General features: G+C 55.0%; 10 protein-coding genes across 17 annotated transcripts; 6 read left to right on the top strand and 4 right to left on the bottom strand.

Annotated features, from left to right (window-relative positions):
* Positions 1-959: 959 nt before the first annotated feature.
* KVP18_001659 (uncharacterized protein) lies at positions 960-2,666 on the top strand (the record flags this gene model as incomplete). Its single annotated transcript, XM_067951896.1, has 1 exon — positions 960-2,666. One exon carries the CDS (start codon positions 960-962, stop codon positions 2,664-2,666), a length of 1,707 nt encoding a protein of 568 aa, XP_067806807.1.
* A 1-nt stretch (position 2,667) lies between these two features.
* Positions 2,668-4,040, bottom strand: KVP18_001647 (uncharacterized protein; the record flags this gene model as incomplete). 3 transcript variants are annotated; one of them, XM_067951874.1, is made up of 2 exons in its annotated part: positions 2,668-3,119; positions 3,146-4,040. In XM_067951874.1, the coding sequence occupies 2 exons, from the start codon at positions 4,038-4,040 to the stop codon at positions 2,668-2,670; spliced, it is 1,347 nt and encodes a 448-aa protein (XP_067806785.1). The 3 variants fall into 3 exon arrangements, with proteins under 3 accessions (XP_067806785.1, XP_067806783.1, XP_067806784.1); XM_067951872.1 differs by lacking the exon at positions 3,146-4,040 and having other exon boundaries at positions 2,668-2,955; XM_067951873.1 differs by having other exon boundaries at positions 3,087-4,040.
* Positions 4,041-4,105: 65 nt separating this feature from the next.
* On the bottom strand, positions 4,106-5,923 carry KVP18_001663 (uncharacterized protein; the record flags this gene model as incomplete). The annotated part of the gene is made up of 1 exon (XM_067951901.1): positions 4,106-5,923. The coding sequence occupies one exon, from the start codon at positions 5,921-5,923 to the stop codon at positions 4,106-4,108; it is 1,818 nt and encodes a 605-aa protein (XP_067806812.1).
* Positions 5,924-6,114: 191 nt separating this feature from the next.
* On the top strand, positions 6,115-8,537 carry KVP18_001660 (uncharacterized protein; the record flags this gene model as incomplete). Its single annotated transcript, XM_067951897.1, has 2 exons — positions 6,115-6,144; positions 6,186-8,537. 2 exons carry the CDS (start codon positions 6,115-6,117, stop codon positions 8,535-8,537), a joined length of 2,382 nt encoding a protein of 793 aa, XP_067806808.1.
* Positions 8,538-8,735: 198 nt separating this feature from the next.
* Positions 8,736-11,442, bottom strand: KVP18_001654 (uncharacterized protein; the record flags this gene model as incomplete). 3 transcript variants are annotated; one of them, XM_067951884.1, is made up of 3 exons in its annotated part: positions 8,736-10,351; positions 10,418-10,767; positions 10,808-11,442. In XM_067951884.1, 3 exons carry the CDS (start codon positions 11,440-11,442, stop codon positions 8,736-8,738), a joined length of 2,601 nt encoding a protein of 866 aa, XP_067806795.1. The 3 variants fall into 3 exon arrangements, with proteins under 3 accessions (XP_067806795.1, XP_067806797.1, XP_067806796.1); XM_067951885.1 differs by lacking the exon at positions 8,736-10,351 and having other exon boundaries at positions 10,410-10,767; XM_067951886.1 differs by lacking the exons at positions 10,418-10,767; positions 10,808-11,442 and having other exon boundaries at positions 8,736-10,325.
* A 59-nt stretch (positions 11,443-11,501) lies between these two features.
* Positions 11,502-13,651, top strand: KVP18_001658 (uncharacterized protein; the record flags this gene model as incomplete). 3 transcript variants are annotated; one of them, XM_067951893.1, is made up of 6 exons in its annotated part: positions 11,502-11,520; positions 11,549-11,667; positions 11,696-11,901; positions 11,931-12,030; positions 12,058-12,150; positions 12,179-13,651. In XM_067951893.1, 6 exons carry the CDS (start codon positions 11,502-11,504, stop codon positions 13,649-13,651), a joined length of 2,010 nt encoding a protein of 669 aa, XP_067806804.1. The 3 variants fall into 3 exon arrangements, with proteins under 3 accessions (XP_067806804.1, XP_067806806.1, XP_067806805.1); XM_067951894.1 differs by lacking the exons at positions 11,502-11,520; positions 11,549-11,667; positions 11,696-11,901; positions 11,931-12,030 and having other exon boundaries at positions 12,139-12,150; XM_067951895.1 differs by lacking the exons at positions 11,502-11,520; positions 11,549-11,667; positions 12,058-12,150; positions 12,179-13,651 and having other exon boundaries at positions 11,723-12,034.
* A 97-nt stretch (positions 13,652-13,748) lies between these two features.
* Positions 13,749-14,849, top strand: KVP18_001661 (uncharacterized protein; the record flags this gene model as incomplete). The annotated part of the gene is made up of 1 exon (XM_067951898.1): positions 13,749-14,849. One exon carries the CDS (start codon positions 13,749-13,751, stop codon positions 14,847-14,849), a length of 1,101 nt encoding a protein of 366 aa, XP_067806809.1.
* Positions 14,850-14,851: 2 nt separating this feature from the next.
* On the bottom strand, positions 14,852-15,190 carry KVP18_001672 (uncharacterized protein; the record flags this gene model as incomplete). Its single annotated transcript, XM_067951912.1, has 1 exon — positions 14,852-15,190. One exon carries the CDS (start codon positions 15,188-15,190, stop codon positions 14,852-14,854), a length of 339 nt encoding a protein of 112 aa, XP_067806823.1.
* Positions 15,191-15,532: 342 nt separating this feature from the next.
* On the top strand, positions 15,533-20,694 carry KVP18_001655 (uncharacterized protein; the record flags this gene model as incomplete). 2 transcript variants are annotated; one of them, XM_067951888.1, is made up of 2 exons in its annotated part: positions 15,533-16,606; positions 16,633-20,694. In XM_067951888.1, the coding sequence occupies 2 exons, from the start codon at positions 15,533-15,535 to the stop codon at positions 20,692-20,694; spliced, it is 5,136 nt and encodes a 1,711-aa protein (XP_067806799.1).
* Positions 20,695-21,640: 946 nt separating this feature from the next.
* On the top strand, positions 21,641-24,303 carry KVP18_001646 (uncharacterized protein; the record flags this gene model as incomplete). Its single annotated transcript, XM_067951871.1, has 2 exons — positions 21,641-23,887; positions 23,926-24,303. The coding sequence occupies 2 exons, from the start codon at positions 21,641-21,643 to the stop codon at positions 24,301-24,303; spliced, it is 2,625 nt and encodes an 874-aa protein (XP_067806782.1).
* Between the last annotated feature and the right edge of the window lie 300 nt (positions 24,304-24,603).

The following is a 24,603-nucleotide window of genomic DNA, read 5'->3' as shown; positions in this document are numbered from 1 at the left end:
TCTACGAGACCTCCCTGTTGACCTCTGGCTTCAACCTTGATGAGCCTGCTGTGTATGCGAATCGTATCCACCGTATGGTGAAGCTTGGCCTCGCTCTGGAGGACGACGCTGTGGTTGAAGATGACCTTCCCCCTCTTGAGGAGGTAGAGGCCAGCGCTGAGGATCTGTCCAAGATGGAGGAGGTTGATTAATTGCAGTCTAGTGTGCGAGCGTTTAATTAATCTACGTTACAAACTGCTAAAGACACAGCGTTGTTCGGCGGAATGTATTTGCCTACTATACCATCGCAACAGAGTGTGCTGACTTTGTACGGAAAACAACTTAGTAAACTGGGGGGTGCTGACTTCTCTGCAGTAATCAGGGGGTGCTGCGCGAAAATGGACCCACCATCATATTTTTTTGCATGTTCAGTCCCTCGACTCGTGACATATCGCTGGACGGTTAAAGAAAGTGGACGGTTAAAGAAAGTGTTGCTGGACGGTTAAAGAAAGCTGGACGGTTAAAGAAAGTGTTGAGATTTGATAGTCCAAAGGACTGTTCCTGCTCAGACTCACCCTCGCCTATAAAGTCATCCATGCCGCTCGATATCGAGGACAAATGTAGACAGGCAAGAGTGTTGGTCATCCTCACAGGATGGATTAGTCTCGAATGGCAGGGAGAACAAGTAGAGTCACTATAAAGAGACACTGTTCGAGCACATTCGATAATGAACAAAAGAAACTAATCTGGCACCAGGGACAAAACGGACTCATTTTCATGAGTGAGCTCTCAACGCAGATGTGATCGGTGGTCGAAGGACACACTTATATTAACAGCGCTGTGAGCGCGTGCTGCTTGGTTATCGTAGTTTGGTTATCGTACTTGTTGTAGGTTCTCATCGCTGGGGGACAGTCTCCAGTCTGTCGCAAAGTATGCGTTGGACCGAGCGGTTCGTACAAGGAGGTAATTCCACTTTAAAGATGCGGGGAATTCATATAGCGGTAGTGTGTATAGCGCGCGCGAAGAAGCTGGAGGGTCAATGGTTGTATGCACAGCTGCGATATGGCGAGCACGCAGTTAAGAAGACTTCTGTGGTCCAGGTTGTTCAGGGTGTAGGTAGATTCTACAGCGCATTCAACTTCGCCTATGAGGAGAGCATTGCAGATCTTGAGATTTGCGACGCAGTTGGCAGCGTACTCCATATTCTGGAGCTCGACTTCGGAAACGTGGCGGAAGAGGTTCAGCAGCTCACGCTCACCACCCCTCACGGCATCATGGTGGTCGAGTACAATGAAGTGCGCCCTGCCGCCATCAGAACCAGCCATGTCTCCGTCTACATCAAGTCTATCGAGCCCACGAATGACCTGCCCGCGACTACGTTCAGGGTGCACTACGGCAGTGACGTTCAGATGGGAGAAGCGATGCCGAGTATTTTTGCTGGAGAGCAGTGTGGACAGGAGAGCAATGTGGACCAACCGTTCCTCTTTGACTTCGAGTCCACTGGCCGCGTTGTGGTCATCGATCTCTTCGACTTGGAGGATATGAATATTGGAATCTCCGCTGTAGATTTGTGGGCACCGAGACCAACGGTGGATAGAATCGCGGGCAAGTGTGCACTTTACAACCGAGACGGCGTTCTCGTCGCCCGTGTGATGGTCAAGGTCCTCTTCTGGGACTACGACAAGGCAGTGGCATCTGTAGAGGAAGTTTTCCATGACATCAGCACCACAGAAACATCGCCGGAAGGCGACAGGCATGATTTTAGCGACATGTACGACCCCTTACTGATGCAGGCGCAGAATGCGTACAAACTGTTCCAAGCAAGCAACGACCCCGTTCTGAGATCGGTGCAAGTGACCATCCTTGATCGGATTATGATGCGGATGGAAGCCCTTAAAGCAGCACAGGAGGCCGGAGCCTCACAGAAGCAGACGCGAGCGGCCCGTCTGCAGATTGCAGCTCTTACGCGGAAGCCCGCCGCAAGACGAAGGCGGGACTCTATGTTGCAGGACGTTCCGGAATTCGAGGAGGACGAGCCCAGCCTGGAAGACAACTCGGCATTCAAGCCTGCAGGACTGAATGAATTCGAGCAAGCGCGTGCGATGGTGGAGCATACCGCCTGCGAGATATCCAAATTCTGTGAGGCTTACTCGGATGCTGTACATCGGAGGCCAGCCGTCGGGAAGTTCGTGGACCAAGCTGAAGAGATGATTGAAGTTGCTGGCGAAAACGAAAACGTATCGTTCGAGGAGTGGCTGGCCGACCTGCAAATCGATGGACAGACCGAAATCCGGAGGCACCAACAGCTGTTGGCTGAGGCAAGGCTGCTGGTCGCTGGCAGGGAAGCCATGTGTCAAGAAGTCATCCGCCTTCTGGAAGACGCAGAGGTGTTGGCCAACAGTAGCAAGGTGAAGATCGTCGAGAAAGCTGTGCTGCCGTGCCGGAAGGTAAGATATATTCGCACGGTTAAAGTGTACCACGAAAAGAAGAAGTCGGCATTCGATTGTTGTAGACCCGCTTACCCCAACTACTCCAACGTGAAGTTGCTAGGTGTCGAGTGCATTCCCACGCAACCGCCATCCGCTACCGATCCGGTGTTATTCAACCCCTCTACGTCACGGTCACACTGCACCTCTCATGAACACTGCGACACTGGCGACGACTCCAACAGCCGACGAATCCAATAAGTTACTTCATCCAGAAAACGACACTGGTGACGTCGTCGACGACATTGACCTCCTCCTCAACCCAGCGACGCCAAGACTCGTACGCTAGCATGTCAGCTGCGTCTTGTACATGCGCGGGGCCTTTCTGGCCGAGCATGTCCACGGCTTCTTGGTTGCTGATAAACTCCCAGACTCCATCAGAACAGACAGTCACGAACGCGTCTTTTTCCGTCAGCGTGACCACCTTAATATCGGGGTCAGGAATAATGCCGATAGTCGAACCAACCAGATCCCCCAGAGCGCGAGACATTGCGAGTCCAGGATACAGTCGGTTCCGGATGAATACACGGTGGGGAATGTCCCCATCTAGGCGGCGGACTTCCCCTCCTCGCGCTACGATCCGACTCTTCTCCTCTGGTATCGTTGGTTTGTGGTCTTGAGTCAGGGATACGGCTTTATACTTGCCGGGCATGTCTGTGTGGGCGACAGCTCCAACTCACTGGTCGTCTGCGCCATCACAATCCGCGAATCGCCCACATGCGCCACGTAGATTTTCCCATCTCTCTGGACCACGACCGAACCAGTTGACCCTGACAGAGCGCAGTCGAACATGCTGTCAGGTTGCTCGGCGGCCGCTTCCAAAAGATGGTGTACCTTTCGGAAGGCCTTCTTAAGAGCAGCAGGCAAGTCTGTCTCAAATAGGGGGTCTGAGATGATTAAAAACGGCAGGGTCTTGTGTACGAATGCACTGACGTCATGGCCGTAAGGTCCATGGCCGTCAAAAACACCGTACATGGACCAGTCGTCAACTCGGAGAATAAAAAAGTCGTCTTGATTGGGGGATTCAGGTTTCAGGCCCTTCTTACAGGCGAATCCAACGCCTATGTCCTGAAGGCGCTTGTCGGACGGCATTACGCCATCCACCACCTCCACCTTTGAGTCGAATCCGCGCTGAACCGACCTGGCTGGGGACCCAAATATTGCGTAGTGCTCGGCCTCGGGAAACAGGTCGTGCAGCATACGCAGCGTAACGTCCTTTATCATGTTCCTCGAACGATCCACCAACTGCATGGCTGGGTCCTGGAACGAGGTGATGGAGGTTCTGCGAGAAGGGGATCCACAACCGGGAGCCTCCATGCATGGCGAGGTGTCCTGCTGCTTTGCCTTATGGATCTCTATGGATTTCTGTATCTGCGATTGCAGCACCGCCTTTGGAAGTCCGCCGTCCACGGTGGAGACGGACAGACGTCTTCGGTGCTGGTTTTCAATTTTCGACGTCTGTTGAAGCAGGTTTGGGGCCTCATCGTCGGACCAGTCATCGGATGCGTTCTTAGTTATGTACTTCTGATCCTTGTTGGCGCGAGGAGCCTTGGCCGTGCTGTTAGTACACCCCATAATAACACACAAAATTTCCGAATACTCGGCATGTGTGAGTGTACGAGCCTATGAGCATTTACATATCAACACATAGCACCAGGCGCGTGGAGCGGATACACATTGGGCTTCAAAACTTCAGACACGAAGCTCTGTACGAGTTCGTCCACTTCTTGACGAGCTTCCTCCTCTTGCGGCTTGCTCAGCTCGGCGTACCACTTTAGTTTCGGTTCTGTGCCACTGGTCCTGACCGTCAAAACGCACCCATTCGCAAAGAACAGGGTGATCATATTGGCGGTGGGGGTTAAGGGAAAGGTGCACTTGTTATTAGGCTCCCCGTTGTCGTATCCAGTTGTGCAGTCGCGAATTCGCGAGATGGGAAACCTGCCGATCTTCTCTGCGTACTTGCCGTCGTTACGGAACGCTGTGAACAGCTGGTTGATCGCGTTCTTGTCGTAGCAGAGAAAGTAGGAGTTGTTAGTGACGAAGTACCCATATTTTCGTCGTAGCTCTTGCAATTTTCCAAGTAGCGTACCTCCATTGTTGTAAATGCGCGCCGCCTCTTGAAGCCACATCCCAGTGGCGGAAACACCATCCTTGTCGGGACAGCCGATCCAGTTCGCGTAACCAAGCGCCTCCTCATACACCAGCACCGGCTTCAATGCAGGAGTGTGCTCCAGAGCACAGTTCATCATCCACTTGAACCCAGTCATGGTTTCAAGGAACTTTGCGCCGTTAGACTCCGCAATCTTTTGTAGCATTCTGCTGGAGACAGCTGAGCAGATGAAGAGAAGGTCCTCAGGCTTAGCACCATTCTCGATTTCCCTCTGCAGCCCAAAATGTCCAAAGAGCGAGCCGAGCTCGTCTCCATGGAAGACGTGCCACCGACCGTCAGCATGCTGCTCAGCACAGGCGAATCGGTCTGCATCAGGGTCGTTCGCGACCACGACTCTCGCACCCTTTGACTCAGCAAGGGCCATCGCGAGATCTAGTGCTCCCTTTTCCTCAGGGTTCGGAAAAGCAACAGTTGAGAATTCGGGGTCCGGCCATTGCTGCTCCTTGACAGCATAGAATTGCGCTTTCGGGAAACCGCAGACCTCCACCACCTTCTCAACCCACGGGTACCCTACGCCGTGCATGGCGGTGTAGACAACCTTTAACTGCGTGTCCTTCGCAGCCTGTAGACGCTGGGGCTCCAGCAGCAATTCCGAGGCCATGTCCGTGAAGTACTCGCTCATGCAGTAGTCGTACAGATTCGTCGTTGCCGCCGTGTTTTTGAGGAAGCCAGAGGCGTCCAGCAGTTCACCAACTCCGTCCCACATTTTCTGGTTTGCACGGATCAAGGAGGCCACTTCGCGATCCATCGGTGGTATAATCTGGGCCCCATTGGCGGCGTAGACCTTGTAACCGTTGTCATCTTTCGGGTTGTGGCTGGCTGTCACTTGTATTCCAACCAGGCACCGTTTCTTCTGTACAACGTAAGGAGTGAGTGGTGTAGCAGTGACATCTCCAAAAAGAAAAACTTTAAATCCCTTGGCCAGGAAAACGGCAGCAACGTGATGAGCGAAACTTTTGCTATTGTGTCGCCCATCGAAACCTACGACCACGCCTCGCGAGGAAGCGTCATCCGATGTAAACCGTTCCTGTAAGTACGCACAGATACCTTGAGTAGCCTGCAGTACCGTAACTTGGTTCATTCGATTGAACCCAACGGTAGCCATGCGACCGCGAAGTCCAGCCGTTCCGAACTCCAAGTCGCCAATGAACCGAGCCTTGAGTTCTTCTTCGTTGGCGGCATAATCCTTGAGTAACTCACTTAGCTCAGATTGCTGTCGCCAATCGATTCGCACCCATTCCTCAATTCGGCTACGCACCTCAGGGTTCGTGATGATATTCAGATCCATAGCACAGTCCCTAAATCAGCAGATTTGGTCCAATTCTGTTACTAATGTGGGGCATGCCGACGCGACGGATAATAAACCAATGGCCAGTGTGAAGCCGTTACTGAAGAATCGTCTCCCAAATGGTATGTGCTTCCGGAATTCAACCCCACAGTTGGTGAAGACAAGCAATGTTTAGAGCATAAATTGCATCCATGTCTGGAATCAACACGGAGCCCCTTCTGGTAAGCCAATCTACCTGCTGAGGGTTCAAACTGTTTTTCAGGGACCAGAAGCAGTGGCTAGCCGACTTCCTGCGACCACCATCACGGCACCCCGCAAGGGCCTGTACGGCCTGGCAACTGTGGGTTCCATCGTGGCTGTCTGCGCGTTGGCTTACTACGCCATCGGCAGTCACCCCGCGACGCCAGTGGCCGCTCTCAACCGAAACCTCGTATGCAGCTCGCCCACGTGCGACATCATTAGGGAGAGAATCGATACCACCATGAACCTTTCAAGTGACCCTTGCACTCGGCCGTATGAGTATTTCTGTGGTACGTGGCATGGGCACTACGACCTGCCTGCAACCGAAGCTCTGTACACTCTAGGATTTTCTACCGGCTGGGAAGACACATTCAAACGGGACTTCGAGGTCCTTAATAAGTTTACTTGTGAGGAGGCCAAGAAGACCGGGGATTCGTGGGATGCCTACCTAGCGTGCTACTACGCATCATGTTTGGCTGACGGTGAAGGGTCGGTGGAAGCTCTGATGAAGGCTCTGCCGTTTCTTCATCCGGACGCTGAGTTCTCTCTTGGGGAGACTGTAGGTGCGATGGCCGTTCACGGGTTCCGCGTCTTCTACGACACGGAAGCGAGTCCTGACCCCTTAAACTTTGCGGAGCATGATGCTAACACTGCCAAACAGAGATTCATCCTCAACTCTGCCAAGCTAACCCTGCCCTATCCGATGTATGACAATCAGTCCCAACTGACGTCGCTGGAGAACCACTTCCAATCTCTCTTGACCCAATTTCTCAAAGCGCTGCAACTGCCGACGACAGGTGTTCGTGACCGTGCCGTAGCTGCCGTAGCTTTAGAGAAGATGCTCCGAGATTCCGGTAACAGCCCAGACGCCGATCACGGACCCAGCACGTCCAACTTCCATGTGAAGTGGGCCGCTCTGAAGCAGCAACTGCCGCTGTTCGGGACTGTTAGAGACGTCGTTCGCAGAGAGGTCGGGGATGTACTGCAATGGACGGACGATACGAATCTAGTCGTGGGCTCAACCACCTACTGGGCTAAGTTGAGAGACGTGCTTGCCAACACGCCAGATCAGACGTTGAAGGATTTTGCTTTGATTAAGGTTCTTAACGAAGTGGCCTTCACGCTGACCGACGACTTCCGGCGGACGGCAGAGGCGTGGAAGTCGAGAGCTACTGGCGCTTCTCCTCTCAGTCGCGAGCTGAAGTGCCGCCTGCAGGCCGAGAAACACCTACCTTGGATCCTGTCCAGAGGCTTCATCAAAACATCCGACTTCGCCACCGCCAAGAGGGCTGGGCAGGAAGTTGCCGTGATAATGCGCTCTACGTTTACGAATCTGTTGAAGTCGGCTTGGTGGATGGATGAGCAGACGAAAAAGTTCGCGGTGGACAAGATTAGTAGCATGACCATGAATATCGGCTACCCAGAGTGGCTGCTGAACGAAGAGCAGTGCGACGCGAAGTTCTCTGAGCTCTACGGCATCGGCAGAATAGACGCCCAGGATTCGTTTGCGCATGATGTGCTGGACGCGAATGTTGCCTTCGTTCAGAAGTTCTTGGATTCTCTGCAGGGAGCCGCCCGGTACGCATTCGGTCGGGAAGGACTGCCCCGTGACCTATCCAACTGGGATTTTCCCCCTTGCACCGTCAACGGCATGTACCAACCTTCAGAGAACACCTTCACACTGCCCGCAGGAGTTACTGTGCAGCCGTTCTTCTTCTCTTGGGACGAAAACACGCCTCGCATCGAGAAACTAGTCCGTCTGGCGCTGTCTCTGGGTGGTATGGGGCAGACGATCGGGCATGAGATGATGCACGGCTTCGATGACCAGGGCCGCCTCTACAGCAAGGCCGGTAAACTCGTTGACTGGTGGAGCCCTGAGGCCGAAAAGAACTTCTCTTCTGTAGAGCACTGTGTCGACGCCCAGTACTCGCAATACGGATTGCATATCCGCGATCCTGAAGGACGCGCCACTGACCAGTATTTGAATGGGTTCCTTTCGTTGAGCGAAAACCTCGCTGACAACGCCGGGTCCCAAACCGCCTTCAGAGCGCTGCTGGACCAGATGTCGGAAGAGGAGAAGAAGGTGAAGCCCTTTCCTGGCCTGGATCTGACGATTCCTGAGTTGTTCTTCCACGCTCTATCCTATGAGTGGTGTGAGGTAGGCACCGACGCTTTCAACTATCACCACCTTCTCTCGGATCCGCATGCCAGCGGCTCCATGAGGATTAAAGGCATGGTGCAGAATTTCCCACAGTGGTTCGAGATCCATCAGTGCCAGTCCCGTGTGCGTGGCGTGGCGCCTACTAGAGAGAAGCTGCGGAATATCGAGCTACTCGGTCGATTCCAGAGCCGCCCTGTTTGCAATGTTTGGTGAGTTAATTTTGGTGAATGTAATGATTTTGTTCTTTTGACACCCTCATAGACACCCAGTATTCGTCTTCCATATATGTCTCAAACTACGCAAACGTTAAGTTGTTGGATTATCATTTATCAAGTTAAACAGGGTTTCTATGTTGATGACAACGCAGATGCTAGACGAAAAATCATTTTGACAAAAAAATCACTTTCGCGTTTACTTGCGACTAATCAGTGTCCGAAGCAGCACACTGCCAGGGCCCGCGCCTGGAGATTCCTCCATCGCCACCGACGCCTTCAACGAACTGCCGACGTGGTCCTCCAATAGGGCGGCGTCACTCAGGTCGACGCGGCTTAGCTTGGAGGTTAACGACACAAGGTTGTCATCCAACGCTGCAAAAAGGTCATGCATCCGTTTCTCTTCTTCAGCGTCGTAGAGGTCGGAGCTCTCATCACTGCTCTCGTCGTCAACAAATTCTGAGGCCTGGCCAAGACGCCGCTCGAGGTTGTCCATCCAGCACGGGTCATTGAGCTGATCACAGTTCTTATCCGTGAATCTGCTAGCAACCTGTTCCCCGTCCACGACGAGCCAATCAGTTCGGAGTTTGGGATTGACGTCATACAGTGACAGGGACTCTGCAGTTGGTGTCAAATCTCCAAGGTGTGCATAGTATTGGCGGGTCAACGCCTCACGAAACTCGGTGTCCACTGGGATACACTGAGTGCCTTCATCGGCACCGACGAGGAATCGCAGGTAGCTGGTCGAGTTCAGTCGGAAGCAGCACTCCAGGCCGTAAGCCAGCATGGCGCCCCTCGCAGCGGCTGACTGCCCTGTTGGCGTCGACTGCGCGGCTCCCCAACGCGTCCCTGTATAGGCCAGAGGCAATGAGACACGCAGACCGATGAGTCGTGCCAACTGGAAGCGCGTCATTCGTACGTAAGTGCTGATCGGAGGCGGAAGAAAGCCTTCCGAGATTGGTGGGCCCACGGAGAACGCACTGGGAAGCTCGCACGCGCGCTGTGCTCGCTGGAAGTTGAACGCAGGCCCTGGAACCGTCTCGTGTCCAGTCCTTTGAGCGTACAATCTGTCCGAGCACTTCATGTCGCCGTCTACTGGAGGCAGGCACTGCAATGCCAAAATAACGAGAGACGGGAAAGCCGAAACCAGACTCGCCAGACCTCCTGGCAGCACTGCGGGGACGTGAAGCATACCCAAACCGCAGAAGGTGACGTCCGTGTCCGTCAGGGTAGCAATGCTCTCGCTAAGGTTGACAAAAACAGTTGTTAAGTAGTTGGAGACGCTCTGCCCCTCAGCCGCGCACTCTTCATCAAAGTAGAGCAGCATCTGCAACGCAGTAGAGAGGGGAGGAGCGTCCTTCTTCAGTGAGGGGGGTATAATCAACACCGAGCTGAGCGAATAGAAAACCCGCCCCTTAGCCTGATCTGCGTCCGTCAACCACTGGGGCAGCACATCAGCCGCAGCAACCAACAAGAAGTCGCCGTCAGAGTCCGCAGTTGTGAACCATATGTCGGATATGCTGCGCAAGCAGTGTACCAGTAACCACTCATCAGGCACATGGTCCCCTAGACGCAAACGCACCTGCAGACAATGGACCTGGTCTAGCACTGTGTGCTGCAACACAGGCACGTCGGCGGCGAAAAGGTGCCCTTCCAGCGCCTCAAGCAGCTGACCCTGGACTCGCCTGACCTCGGCTTCGATGGCAGTTTGGCAGGGCACCACTCCAATCCAGCTTCGGGGAAAGATATGGCAGGTCACATCCTCGTCGAGGGCTGGAGCCTGCTCCATCAAAGAGCTCAGCGGTCCATTCATACCTGCAAATACGGCATTTCACAGGTTACGATGCACTTCGACGCCGTGTGACATGCACGTTCACTCACTGCTGGAAGTTGTGTGCTCACGAAAAAAGTAGTCTTCTGCGTCGTAGGACGCTTGACGCTGTGGGGTGAAGAGCCGGCTTAAGAAATCTTGCAGCGCCTCTGTGATTTCGTCTCCTGCCTCGTGGATTGCTGACACAACTGCTGAGTGCCTCGAATCTCGTTCGCAGCTGGCGATTTCCAGCGAAGAAACTCCCTGTATGGTGCCGACCAGACCGACCAAGCATGCCGAACTGGAGGCCACAACGAAAGCTGACCCTCGTACAGAGCACATGCACCCCAAAAGACCCACACAACTCAATATTGCACCCTTGGTCCCGACCCACTGGCAGGCAGGGCACACGAATTCAACTCTGGAACGCATGATGAACCGTCACCGGTTAAGTCACTTACTGCTGTCTAATTTCCTGGTTGAACGCGCCACGACACTCCACGAGCAGCAGAAAGCCAGCTACGCAGCACAAAATCGTTTGGCACATGACCTCAGCGGCGAACAGCTGCATCTTCAGAAAGGAAAGGAGATCTATGCAGTTGACTGCTATGAGCGTCCCTGCTGCAGTGCAGTTCGCCAACCGCCAGATAAGGTGGCCTTCACGCGAGTGTAAGTCTGGAGGCAGAATCGCGGCTGCCTCGATGTCACCTCCACTCTTCTGGGATTCCAGAGGCGGCTCCTCAGGTGGGTCAGTCGCGGGTAGTGGTCTTGGTGTAATGAAGATGTCCGAGGTGGGGGACACTGAGTGAGGCGGGGTCTGATCCGGAGGTCGTTGGTGGGCAGGCGTTTGCACGCGGGTAGGTTCAGCGCAGGGCGTTCGCCGATCTGGGCGGGCCAGCGAGTCGCCGGCACGGCGAGCTTGAGGGGAGAAGCTGCTCTCGAGAGCCCGCGGAATGAACTCGCGGTCTGTACGGAAGAGTGGGGGAACCACAGTGCTGGAGGAGTCTAAGGAGGATTCAGCAATGCTGATCGGAGAGTCAGCAGCAACTCGAACGCTGATCAGGGCTCTAGTGAGAGGGCTTGCGCCTATGTGCATCAGCGAAGTAATGGTGCACAGTCCTGGTCATGGCTGACTGTATAAACTCTATTTCCTCAATGGTACCCCAATCTCCACGTGAGGCAAAGCGAGGTCACAGACGCAGCGGACCATCTGACGGAATTGCTGAAGAAAGGCGTTCGCTTATCTACATGTCGTCCACCAACTCCTCTGGGACGAAAGCGTACGACAGACTCGTGGCAGGAGCTGAGGGTGGAGTTGGCGGTGCGTCATGGGCTCCTTTCGCACGCAGTCAACAGGACCGTGGTGGAACTTGCACATGGGTGTGCTCACAGCGTACCTGGCAGAGTTTCTTCTTCCCACCTCGGACAACTTCGTCCTTTCCTTGGATCTGTCTGACAACAGGTTGACAGACCACAGTGTGGAGGAGTTGATGGACTGGCTGGCCTCTTGCGAGGAGCGAGTTATGGTTGCGACTCTGAAGCTGTACAAAAATCAGTGGGAGACTCGGCTGGAGGGTCATTTAGACTCACGGATCGAGCGACTCAACGGCTGGGACGGTTCGTTGAGCTCCAGCATGCGTTCAGCCTGCGCGAGCTCCACCTGTCACACAACCAACTGTCTCGGGTAGGGTGGGGGAGGACGCCAATCTAGGCTGGCATTGTGGAATTGCTGAAGGGTTTTTTGAGGGCAAGCGTCACCTCTGCAAGCGGAGAAAGAATCTTTCTGTATCCCATGAAAATAAAGGTGGGCTGGGGAGACCACGGTTATCCAGGAGCGTTATGTTCCGACTTGGTTAAGACTGGAACACAACCTCGGTCAGTGGGAGCCCGCAGAGATCTTTGATGAGATTCAGTCCACGTTGAAGGAAGTACGCCCGTCATTTGTGGGTGCCCCAGGGACATCAGCAACGCCTTGTCAGGCCTTTTGCTTCGCTACTCACAAGACACAGAAGGATGTAAAGTGCAGTCCGACGCGGTGCAAGTTCAGCGCCAAGACTCCGGACCAGACACCGCTCTTCCACTTGTACGCCCTGCGGAAGCAGAAGACAAAGTCGCACGGCACCCCTGATGGTAGTCCGGTCACCAAGAAAGTCAGCGTCAAGGGATCGGCGAAGGAGATGCCTGCCACCTCCGTGGACGTGAAAAAGACGGGCACGTCGCGGGCACCTCGTAGGCCGATTGATCAGAGCGACCGGATTCTACGAGAGCACACTCGCCAAGATGGGGCGCAGGAAGCGCCCCCCCGAGGCCTCTCGCCCTTCAACTCGCCTCGGTCGCCAAAAATGACCTACGTATTCGCCGACCCCAGCGCATTGCTGGACATGTTCTTTTTCGACAACCTAGGCCTTCCGGGCAGGCCATCCATAGTCACCATGGGAGTCTGGAACCGGCTGGTATCCGAAGGTATCTTCGCTGATAGCCCAGGAGAGCGCGTCATGTTTATATGCGACGAGTCCAGCCTGATGGTGGCGTTCAGCATGGCCCGAAGAGAGGGCCGAGGCATGCTGCTAGACGTGCTGGAGCGCGAGCACATCCCGTCCCTGGTGAAGTCAGGTCTTTTTCAGATCGTGCCACTGGTAGCGGGTTGGGCCAGTGCAGCGCCGATACCGCAGACTCTGAGTCCCGATATATCTCACTGTCTCGATCCATACTACTTCGCTGCGGTGTGGGCTGGCAATCTAGGAAAACTGGCACCGCATGTGTATTTTCTGACGTCATCAGGTGCCTTCCTGTCAACCTACAAGCACTACGCCGCCCCTTTAGGCCACTGCACCATGCCTGATTTCAAATCAGTACGGCCTGTTCACACGTCAGTGCTAAATACAGTACTACAGCGTCATTTGCCGGAAAAGATAGTGCAGTTTGCGGAACGATCTACTTCTATTACCACTGACGACATCAAGGGCGTTTTTACCAGCGCGGGGCTGAACAACGCGCTCTTAACAGCAGCCAACGAAACCTGGTGCGTGTTCCCCAGCGTGACAACCAGCCACGCCTCTCAGGTCCACAGCACTCTAGCCAGGTCTATCGATACACTGAGCCGCACGGTGACCGAGTACGCATTGGATCCTGAGGTCTTCGAGCACGTCCGAACTGTGCTGGATGACCTGTTAGACCTGACTGTGCATCAGTCCCCAGTCAACCGACGCGCATATTCGTGTGTCGATGCCATAGACATGAGCCCCCACTCATTGGGGTCTCTGATGAGTCCTGTTTTTCCCGACAGATACTCGCCTTCGATTTAGTGATCAAATCTCGAATATGTACTTGACTGCTGCCGTATATACAACAGTGCTCGTCACCACATCATGCATATACTTCGGATGGCAACCGTGGTCTCAGATGCTCCTTCGTGACGGAGCCTTCTCTGACGTGTGCGCTGCGGGAGAGCATTGCGCTGAGCAGGATCGTGCGCTCGCCACGCTATTCACCCTTGGATCCAGCGCCGAATTTTCGTTTGCGGCGCTGGCCGGCTGGTCCTACGATTCACTCGGCCCTCTAGTCACGGCTGTGCTGGGCGAGCTCTCCTTCCTTTTGGGTTACGGCATGATATCTCTGGAAACCCCAGCATCCCTGTACCTGGGCCACATCGTTGCTGGAGCTTCCACCAATCTCGTTTCCCTTCCGGCCATGACACTCGCTGGTGTGTACCCCGACAAGGCGAACCTGATGTTGAGCCTTACGGTTGCGGCCCAAAACTGCGCCACCATCGTAGCGCCTCTGATGCAGCGGGCTACCCAGTATCTTGACGCGAGTTTCTCAGTCGTGCTTCGCGGATACCTTGTTGGATGCCTGCTTCCGATCTGCGTTTACTGGTACCTGCTCCCTCTCAAGGTCTCTGTCCTGCGCCGGATCACGTCCCGATCTTTCTCTGAGTGCATGTTGACTGGGGAAGCCGTGGGATTCACCATCTGGTACTGCTTATGTATCATGTTGTACAACGCATACTACACGACTCTAGGAGTCACCTGCGGCGCTGATGTCGCTTCTATAGTTGGCTGGCTGATGCCCACCCAAGCGGTGTGGTCACTGCTGCTCGGACCGCTGCCTTCCCTGCTGCTTTGCCAAATACTAAACGCTTGCAACGTGGTATTCTTGACCCTGCCTTTTGTGGGCTATCCAATCACGTCATCCCTCTCAGGAGTGGTTTACGTCGTTGCGAGCTCTTCCATCTTCACCACAAAGTTCACATTCATGGCCGAGACCTTCGATGGAGAGCACCTGGGAAAACTCTCCGGCTGTGTCGGCCTTGTCAGTGGGCTGGTGCTGCTGCTCAACGTGAACCTGATGGGCGCCTTCTCTGAGTGGCAGTTGCTGGGAGGGTGGGGCGCGACGGCCTGCCTCCAGGCTCTTCTCGTCCATTGGCTGACAATCAAGCGGAAACCTGCTCCTCACAAGCATGAATTACACAAGAATCTTTTACCACCGATTCAAGAAGCATGACACTACTCTGACATCTCGTCGTCCAGTCTCTGAAGCATGGACATGATCCTTGCCTCTCTCTCCGCCAAATCATCATCGTCCGAGTCTTCATCGGCGAGAGCCAAGTCGTCCGAGTCGTCGTCGTACTCAGTGGCAGATTCCAGGTAGTCCATGTAGGATTCCAGAAAGCGGGCCATCTCTAGGTTCGACACTCCACCGATCATGTGTCGGATAATGCGCGATGCTTGCTCTGAGGCTCTCGTCTCGCGAGGCTGCGCCTGTTGGGACGTTATGGTTCCTGAGGTTGCCACGGCTACAAGACCCGGCAAAAGTTGCTGCGAAGGTTGGTAGGCGCAATGCATCTCCAGAATTCTATTTATGAAAACACAAATATTCGAAAATCGCCTGTGTTCTGACGCGAACCAGCAGATGTCACAGTCTTCTCCTATGCAGCGACGAGCTCTGGCACGGTGTAGAACGCCCGAATGCTGCCGGACTCTACAATGTTTTGTTTAAATTTCACGTATCCGTCCTGCCTCAGTCACGACGCGCGTAAACGATTGTTGAAACCACAGGCATCTGTTGTGAGCTGAAGTTGATGAACACGCCGGCGGATACGCCACCGATCAGTGTCCGTCGATATTAATTGCATCCTCGACTTTCATGACAGATGCACCTGAAATAAAGCAGAGCAAATTCGAAGAATGATCTGGTCACAGCCAGGTCAGTTCAACTGGATTCTCAATTCGAAGACGGGTTTCTGGGAAGTGTGTCGAGTCACCGATTCTGGAGTCGGTCAGGGGTTGGTGGAAGTGAAAGGAGTCGACGGAATCCGAAGAGTGGTGCCACAGCACGCGTGTCGACCGGTGGATCCGACACTGAGTGCTCAACTGGGGGACGTCCCCACACCGGACCCAGAGTCGCTGGCGCTGCACATCAGCAATCGCTTCGAACGCGGGCGTCCCTTCACATCTGTGGGTGACCAAACTGTGCTATCGGCGCACAGCTATCGGTTTCTGGACCTCTTCGCGCTGGACGCAGTGCAGTGCTACGCAACGTCTGCATTGGTGGGGCTGGAGCCGCATGTGTACCTCATCACTCGACAGGCAGTAGATGTGTGCGTTCACGAGGAAGTGGATCAGTTCGTCTTCTTCACTGGTCCACATGGATCTAACCCAAACTTCAACTGCCTGCAGGCCCTTCAGTTCGCGGTTTTCTACAAGAGCCGTGGGGACGACACGAGGATGAGGTTTGCTGCCACAAAGATAGACGCCGTCTACCGAATCATCAAGGGCTTGCAGCTCAGCTTCTCTGATGACACGTTCGACTCCTTGACTGGCCTGCATTGTCGATTGGGGCTCTGCAAGCAAGGCCTGATCAAGGGGCTGCGTCTGCGCCTGATGTTAACTGACTGGGCGAATATGTCTTCAGTGTTTAGGGCGGAGAAGGAACCGCTGCCCAATATCGTCTACCATGTGTTGCACGGGTTCACGCAACAGCTGCCCTTCCTATCGGGTGTTGCGTTGGACGTCTGTGACGCCGAGGCCGCGCTTCAGTTTCTCCCGAGCTGTGCCATCACAGACAGCGAGCTGCACGCTGAAGCCCTTAGCAAGTTCTGTCAGAGCTGCTGCCAACTCTCGGTGCCTGTTGATGACGTCATGGCGCTCCTCCGCCTGATCGTTTCCAGTGCTTTGCTGGACGCCGTACGAAGGGCACAAGCCTACGGTTGTCTGGAGGAGCTCCAGGCGAAGATGGCATCTACGAACGTCTTCTTAACTGTAAGGAACCGGCGGCGTTAACACAGATATGTAGGGTTCTCGGACTCCCATCCGAGTATGAGCTCCTCCAGTTGTGGAACCAGGATAAGAATAGTTTCGCCAACCTGAGCATAACGCTGTTCGCAAGCGCCATTCTGCGCCTATTCCAGGCGGTGGAGCCCGCCCTCACGAACCTCGGCACCTCTCCCGAGCCGGTGCCCTCTGAGATGTTCCGTACCCGGTTTGGCAGGTCTGGCGACGGCGGCGCATTTATGGCTGAGACGTTTGGTGCTCCAGATTCTTCCCCCGACGAGTCCTTGTCGAGCGGAAGCTCCTCAGACGACGAGGCGATGGTCAACTCAACAAGAAAAGGCAAACCGAAGGAATGGACGGAGACCGAACCTCAAGACCAAGTCCAAGAGGACGGAGACCCCATCCAAGAGGATGGGGTCTCTCTCAATCTGGTAGCTGTGCCGGGGTATAGTCGACTACCCAGAAAGCGAATGCAGAGCTTGCCATCTCTGCTGAAATCGTTTGCACTCTCGCATATCCACGCGCTATTTTACTACGCGATCATCCAGCAGATCGATATGTACAGGGCAGAGGGCTTCACTCCGCCGGAAGTTGACCCTCACTCCAACCCGTTCCTGACGCTTGACATCCTGGACGACCCCCAGCGGGGCATACTCACCATGTATGAAGACCTTCAGCAGTCGACGGCCAACCCCCCACCTCGTCGACTTATGCGTCGTGAGCCTACTCAGAGAGCTTGGCAGGCGGCCAGAGACACGCAGCCCGACGAAAACGAGGAGGAATCCTCCGTTCAGTTCCTGCATGATTCCGCACACGGGTCCACAAGGAAGGCAAACGGCGACTCGAACAAGGCACAGATTCCAAGGTTGGACATGTACAAAGCGAAGCGGAAACCTCAGAAGCCCGTGCGGGCGCCAACTGAGGAGGCCATCCCCCCGTCAACCCGTACGCAGCACTTAGTGGACGTCTGGCGGAGGTTCCAAGATGCTCATAAGGACACTCAGGAAGTTAGATTTGTGGAGGGCTCCCAAGGCATGGACTTCGAGTTTGAGCACTCTTTTGGCGTAGTCCAGGGCTACGACTTCAAATCATTCCAGGACGCGGGAACGATGCTTCGGCAACCGCCTGACGCTCAGCGGATGCTCATACAGTCGGACATCCAAAGCCACTATGGCTTCTCGCTCCCGGCAGAGCTGGTGGGGCGCTTGCCGGTGCCGCTTGAAACCACAGACTTCATTCGAGAGTACCTCTACCTTCCGGCTACGCACCAGTACGATCTGTATGTGCCCGCGATAACTCAGCAAGACGTGTTGCGTTTCGCTCCGGTCAGCAGTGACCTGCCAGGCGACGCGATCGAGGCTCGCAACCTGGCAGCCTTCGACCCTCTCACCTTCGCGCACTTCCAGAACAACGACTGGCCCAACCTCTATCTGCAAAACTTCGAGGCCGTACTCAGCCAGGTCAAGATGGATGCGATGTGGTTCGTTCTGGGAGTTGTGCCCGGGGAGGAAGTCTCTCACGGCCAGTTTGACATCGAGTTCCTGCAGAACCAGCTCTCAGGATGGAACATTCACGTGTTACTGCAGCTACTTGGACGCGGCTGGCCTCAAGGGTTGCCCTTTGAATCGTTCGCAGGCACGTTCAGTGTGCTGCTGCCCAGCACCGAAAGCGAAGCAGAGCGGGAGGCACAAAGAGCCTTGGTCACAGCGCCGACGATCAGGGACAGGTGCCTGATTCTCCTGCAGTTGCTGGGTGTCCCTGAGGAGGCCTACCGACTAGGCGAGTCCCGAGTAATGCTCACCAATGAGGCTTACGATGTCCTGTGTTCCTGCCTGGGTCAACAGACAGAGGAACTGGCACTGTTCAGTCGGTGTGGTTTCCGAGCCCTTGTGGCTAGCCTGCCAGAACGACGACTGAAGAACAAACTTGCCAACGGCGTCCTCCGAATGCAATCAAGGTTGCGCAGCATCAGATCCCTTGCTCAGTTTGAGAGAGAGCGCTCCCTGTATGACATATTTACGGGGATGTCGCTCCTTCTGGCCTATTTGGCTCGGGTCAGAGGCTCGGATGTCACGTACAAGCGAAAGATACACGAAGATGAAAAACGAGTCCGCTACGTCATCCAACTCCAGCACGAGGCAGCGTCAGCTATTCAACGATGGTGGCGAGGCGTCGCTAGCCAGCTCGAACTCGGTAGGCGTCGGCTACGGCGGATGCGACAATGTGCGGCTACCGTGCTGTGTATGGCAGGATGGAGGTACCTGGCGATTTCCGAGCTGCGCAGACAGCAGGAAGCACCCCCCAGCACAGCCGTTGCGGCCGCGGTGGCAATTCAGTCGGCTTGGCGTGGGTACTACCACTGGCGATTCTACTCAACGTTGGCGTCACTAAGGTCACTGGTGGTAATAGTGCAGAAGAGGGTCCATGCTGCCCTGTTATTGAAGTGCTTGCCAGTACGCGATCGCAGCCTACCGACGCGTGGCATCCTACGGCACAACGCCTTTCGCCAGGATGCAGCGGTTATCATTCAGAAGCACTTCAAACGTTTCTGGTGCAGGAAACAGTTCTTGGAGCTGGTCCGAACAGCAGACAGGCTCGCAGCCTGGGCGCAGGCCAAGGTCAAGCGTGCCCGGTTCCAGCGGCACCGTGACGCGGCCATGATAGTGCAGCGCTGGTGGCGAGGACGGCAAGCGCTGGCGGCCACAGAGCTTCCAACTGCCCCGGCTATACCCCGTCGCGTAAGACCAAACATGCTCAGGTCGATAAACGAGATCGACACACGCTTTTTAGAGCCACTGAATAAGTGCTTGCGCTGTGCGGGAGGATTTTACCATTCAAAGACGTTGTCGGCCATGCAGGTTATAGCCAACGACCAGTTGCAAGCGCTTCCTGGCGGTTGGGGACTGGTGAGGACGCTTGTGGACCGGATCCGTAGGATCCTTCCTTCGGTGGCGGTTCAAGCTGATGACACAACACGGTTGCTGTCCTGGCTGATCACCGCTGCGCCGCTTGACCTCGAAGCCCTCAGGCGAAACCCTCCATGCATGAAGCTGCTCAGATTGGGCTGCGGTCTTAACCACGCCTGCTCGTTGATAGGCCTCCTCAGGCCACATTCAGACCCGCTGCAGCGTCCTTGTCTACAGACCCTCCTCATTCCCTGGGGAAGTAACGGGCTGTGTCAGCAAGGTCGGCAGACGCCTGGAATACTATCCCTGGGCCTTCAGGTACCCATCACTGACGTACAGTGCGGATCCGACACCACCATAGCCTTAACGGCCGAGGGGGCTCTGTTCGCCTGGGGTGACAACACCTTCGGTCAGTGCGGCACGGGACCGCTGCAACGTCTGGTTCCCGCCCCCACACAGGTGGCGCTCTCCGCCGTGAGCTTGCTGTCCGTGGGTCTCCACCACTCGCTGGCAGTGGCCGACGCCGTTTACACATGGGGGCACTCCGGGTTCGTCGGGATGCCGGGAGAGTACTTCACGCCGCAGAAGGTGCCTCTTGGGAACTACAAAGCGCAGGCGATCCTTGCTGCCTGGTCCGCCAGTCTGGTCGTGTCCCAAAATCGGCGGGTCGTGGTATGGGGCCGAAATCACAAAGGACAGGCGGGATGTGGTCGAGGTCCCTTGCTCCGGCCTAGAGTCACACAGGTCTGGCAAGACGTTCCGCTGCAGGTGACAAAGCTCGTGGCTGGACTGCACTGCGTTGTCGCGCTGTGCGGAGGGGTCGCCTTTTGCTGGGGAGAGATGAAGGACTCAGTTCTGGGGAGCGTTATCCTGCCCAGACCTACACAGGTACTGGTGGATGACGTAGACGACGTGGCTTGTGGAAATTGCAAGGTGTACTTTCTGGTCAAGGGTCAAGTTGTCTGCTTCACACAGGGAACCTTCCAACAGGCGGATGGGTCACGTCCAAACATAGATTTTAGGACGCTGTATGGCACCTGGCTAAGCGAGGAGAGCGAGCTGCGCCTTGTCCCCGAGTTGGAAGACACCGAGACCGAGGGAACCGCCACGGCTCTCTACAGTGCCATGTCGCCTTCACAGTGGTGTGTGTATGGGACGATTTCCCCCTAATGTCATGCTTGGGAAGCACCCCTATAATTTGACTAAAAGGGAGGTCAGCATACAGGACCTGCGTTTGGGAAGCAAGCCCGGAACTGCTCTGAAGGAGGAGCCGAAAATACGCTGCATCAGTTCGAGGAGAATAATTAGACTGAAGAAAGCCGTCAGCGGTCGAAGCGAGAAAATCAATGCGCGACGAAAGGCGAGCTGAGATCCAGCAAAATATCCTCGTCGGACTGAGTTCCTCATCATTGGCAACCCGAACGCGGCCTGCGAAGCTGCTTCTTTGACTTCCCGAATGGATCTGGCAGGCGACACAAACGGCTGACTGGCGGGAGGTGATCCACAGGCTCAATGACCGGCCACTACAGCAGACAGTGACCGACAATTCGACCAGTCGAATAGTGACTTTGAGGGTCGTGGAGTACACGTTCAGCAGCGCCTCATGCATACAATGTATTTGGTCACCCAAGCCGCGGAGGAGTGGTAAGGCGAGCGCATAGACAACCGCCGAGGACTTCCATCAGTCGGGTCGTCGCATCGATTTTGTGACTCAATCTCGAATATGTACTCCAATCTCGAATAAATATGTAACAGTTCTACGCTTTTCATGGTCTCAGATGCTCTTCTTGGACCGTGCAGGAAAGCGCCCCAGGGCAGGACGGCCGCGGTCCAACGCCGATTGTCTTTCGTGAATCCCTCTCCTGAGATCTTCCGCCGATCATCTGGTGTTCCTTTCCGACGTGCGATCTCAGGCCGCATTCAGACACTGCAGCACCGGACATCCGGTTGTCGCCGTGCCACTCGTCGTTAACTGGCCGCCAACATAGATTCAGGACGCGAGAGACCGAGGGGATCGTGACAATACCATGTGGCCTTCACAGTGGTGTGTGTATGGGACGATTTCCCCCTAATGTCATGTTTGGCTTGACAGCACCCTATAATTCGACTATTAGGGATGTCAGCACTGCTTCCGGTTTTGCAGGCCGCGTTTGCGAGCCCGGACCCACTCTCAAGGAGCCAAGCAGAAAAAACGCTGCATCAGTTTGAGGAACAGAATTACTCGGAGTACATTCTGGAAGCGTCCCGAATACTGGGATCTACAACCGTGCCTGACGAAGGGCGCCAAATGGCAGCTCTGGCTCTGAAGAATGCCGTTAGCGGTCGAAGCGAGAAATTCGATGCGCTTCGACGGACAAAGTACATGCATTCGTTGGATGAAACGCGGGCTGAGATCAAGCGAAATATCCTCGTTGGACTGACTTCCTCATCATTGGCAACTCGGAACGCGGCCTGCCAAGCTGCTTCCATGATTTCCCGAATGGATCTAGCAAGTGACACAAACGGATGGCCCGAGCTGATCCACGTGCTCAATGATCGGCTACAACAGCAGACTGTGACCGACGACGCTACAAGCCGAGTGGTGGCTTTGAAGGTCGTGGAGTACACGTTTGAGGAGAACAAGAACCTCTTCATGAACTCAGGAGGCAACGCTGCCGCCCTTGGCGAGGGGCTGACGCGAGGGCTGTTGCAGCTGGTCGTTCCTCAGATCGCCCATCCTGACCGACAGGTACGTCTTGGGGCGGGATCAGCACTACTGCAGAGCGTTATGCACCTGAGTGACCTCGTGCAGGACGAGGGTTTTCGAGACGCGTTCGTGAACAAGGGAATTTTGGACCTGATAACAAGCCCTGACGAGGAGGTGTCCGAAGTTGGCTGGGCGTGTCTGGTCACGTTTTCTGAAGAGTATTACAGCGCCCTATCCCCATACATTCAGACCTTCGGCAGCCTCTCTACGAAGGCCATTTCGGAAAGTGTGTCTGAGAGACTGACTGTAGCCGCTTTAGAGTTTTGGATCACCCTTGCCGAGACCGAACTGCGTCTTCTCAACGACAGTGAGGGAGACGTTGAGCCGCAGAATCTTATCTGCACGCAGTCCTACAGAGTCATTCTCCCCGCGGTATTTGAGTGCTTGTTGAAGCCGCGTGCCGAGGAAGACCCCGAAGAGTGGAGCGTACAGAAAATGGCCGGCATATGCATCGTTCATCTGGCGCGTCTGCTCAAGGAGGACATCCTGGAACCATGCATTTCCTTCGTCAACGCGCATTTCAGTCAAAGCCAGTGGGTCCGCCGTGATGCTGCCATGTTCGTCTTCGCCTCTGTAATGGAGGGTCCCTCGTCCATGGCGCTTGCGGGCTGCATCGACCAGTCATTCGACGCCCTTTGTACATCATTGAGTGATCCGTGCGTGCAGGTGCGCGACTCCACCGCCTGGGCCATCAGCCGAATCGCTGAGTATCACCCACAAGCGATCTTTAAGATGCACTTGCCCAAGCTGGTCGACGTTCTCTGCAACACCAACAGGGACGAGCCCCGTGTGGTTGTACACATATGCACTATCATCTACCATATGGCTGTCCGTTGTCGGGCATTCGCCAAAACGAGCGGCGAGACCCCGCTTGACCCGCATTTCCACGAGATCACTATTTATCTGAACGAGGCCGTCATGAGACCGGACGCATCCAAATCTGACCTACGAAACCAGGCCGCAGAGAGTCTTGCGTGTCTGATCCTCCACACTGGGTCTGATCAGAGGAAGGACGTGGAGTATCTCGCCCTCAACTACATGAAGCATCTGGAGGCCTCGCTCAGTGTCCCACCCACCGTCGATTCCTGTCATGCCCAGCAGGACTTTTGCGCTATCCTCTACGCTGTCATAGTGCACATCGGGCCGCAGATAATGCAAATCGCCAACCACCTGATGACTTTACTTGTGTCCGTGGCATCCATTAACTTCCAGGGCACTCGTTCAGTCGCAGCGAGCGACGCCATGATGGCTGTATCTGCGATCTGTACCGCTGTCAGGGGGCAATTTTCCCAGATTGCAGGCCCGAACCTGGTGGCTCTGATCAATGCCGGCCTTACCGACACCACAGATCTCTCCTTTACCTACAGCTGCATCGACCTGTGCGGCGACATGGCGCGATCCCTCGGAGCTGACTTCCAGCATCATGCACGGCAATGCACCGAGCTGCTGCTGAACATTATTGCCTCCTGCTCCGTTGACACTCTTCACGAGCGGCAGGTGCTGGCGAAAACGCTGACTACCGTCGCTAGCCTCATCGTCTGCTTAGGGCCTGAGGCCAGCGTCATACTGCCCCGCATTTCGGAGTCTATCCACAACGTTTCAGGCATTGTTAAACCTGTAAGGATATTAGATTCACGTTTGTTCATGTGCCGCAGCTTGACCTCTACGGCCGCGAAGAGCAGGAGTGGGAGGACTTCATTAACCAGATACGGGAGGTTTGCCCGGTGATCTTCTCGAACTTTCTGATGTCGTTTCAGGATCGTCCTTCCGAGTTACTTAGCACTCAGGATAGCGTCTTATTCCTGCTTGAGTGGAATGCGCGCTGTGACGATTTAACCGACGCCACGCTTACGAACTCACTGGGGTTGGCGATGGATGCTTGCGGCTTTTACGACACCAAGTTCAATCGGGACATCAGTGTATGGGCTCCCTTTATGGTTCTAACAAGCAAAGGCAGTGCCGCTGCTGACCCGCTAATCCGCCAGAACGCGCAGCTTGTGTCCAAGTTGAACCAGAAAAAGTGTCGGGGGTAGTGTAATCAATGGTTTGGATGATAGCTAGTGACGCTTGGTTTGACCCACAACAACTCGACTGGTTGACTTTGGCTCTGGCGTTGCGATGCACGCAAAAGGCGCGATTGTCTCCACGAACTCTTCTTCAAACAGGAGATCTCTTGCGTCAGGCCTGTGCCTTATCTCTGCCTGGGTAATAAAATCCGCAGAGAAATCGTGTCCGGACCGCCGCTGTGTCCGTCGAACTGGCACGCTCTGAGGCTCGTTTTTGGACATTGTTGATGACCAGCTCCCGAAAACCGTAATTCGATTCAGCTTGCG

This window comes from the organism of the source record quoted next (genome assembly GCF_019968955.1).
Source record: "MAG: Porospora cf. gigantea A chromosome Unknown PgA_NODE_69_length_47479_cov_357.798, whole genome shotgun sequence".
In the NCBI taxonomy this organism is placed as follows: Eukaryota; Apicomplexa; class Conoidasida; order Eugregarinorida; family Porosporidae; genus Porospora; species Porospora cf. gigantea A.
This window is presented reverse-complemented; position numbering and strand designations above follow the sequence as displayed.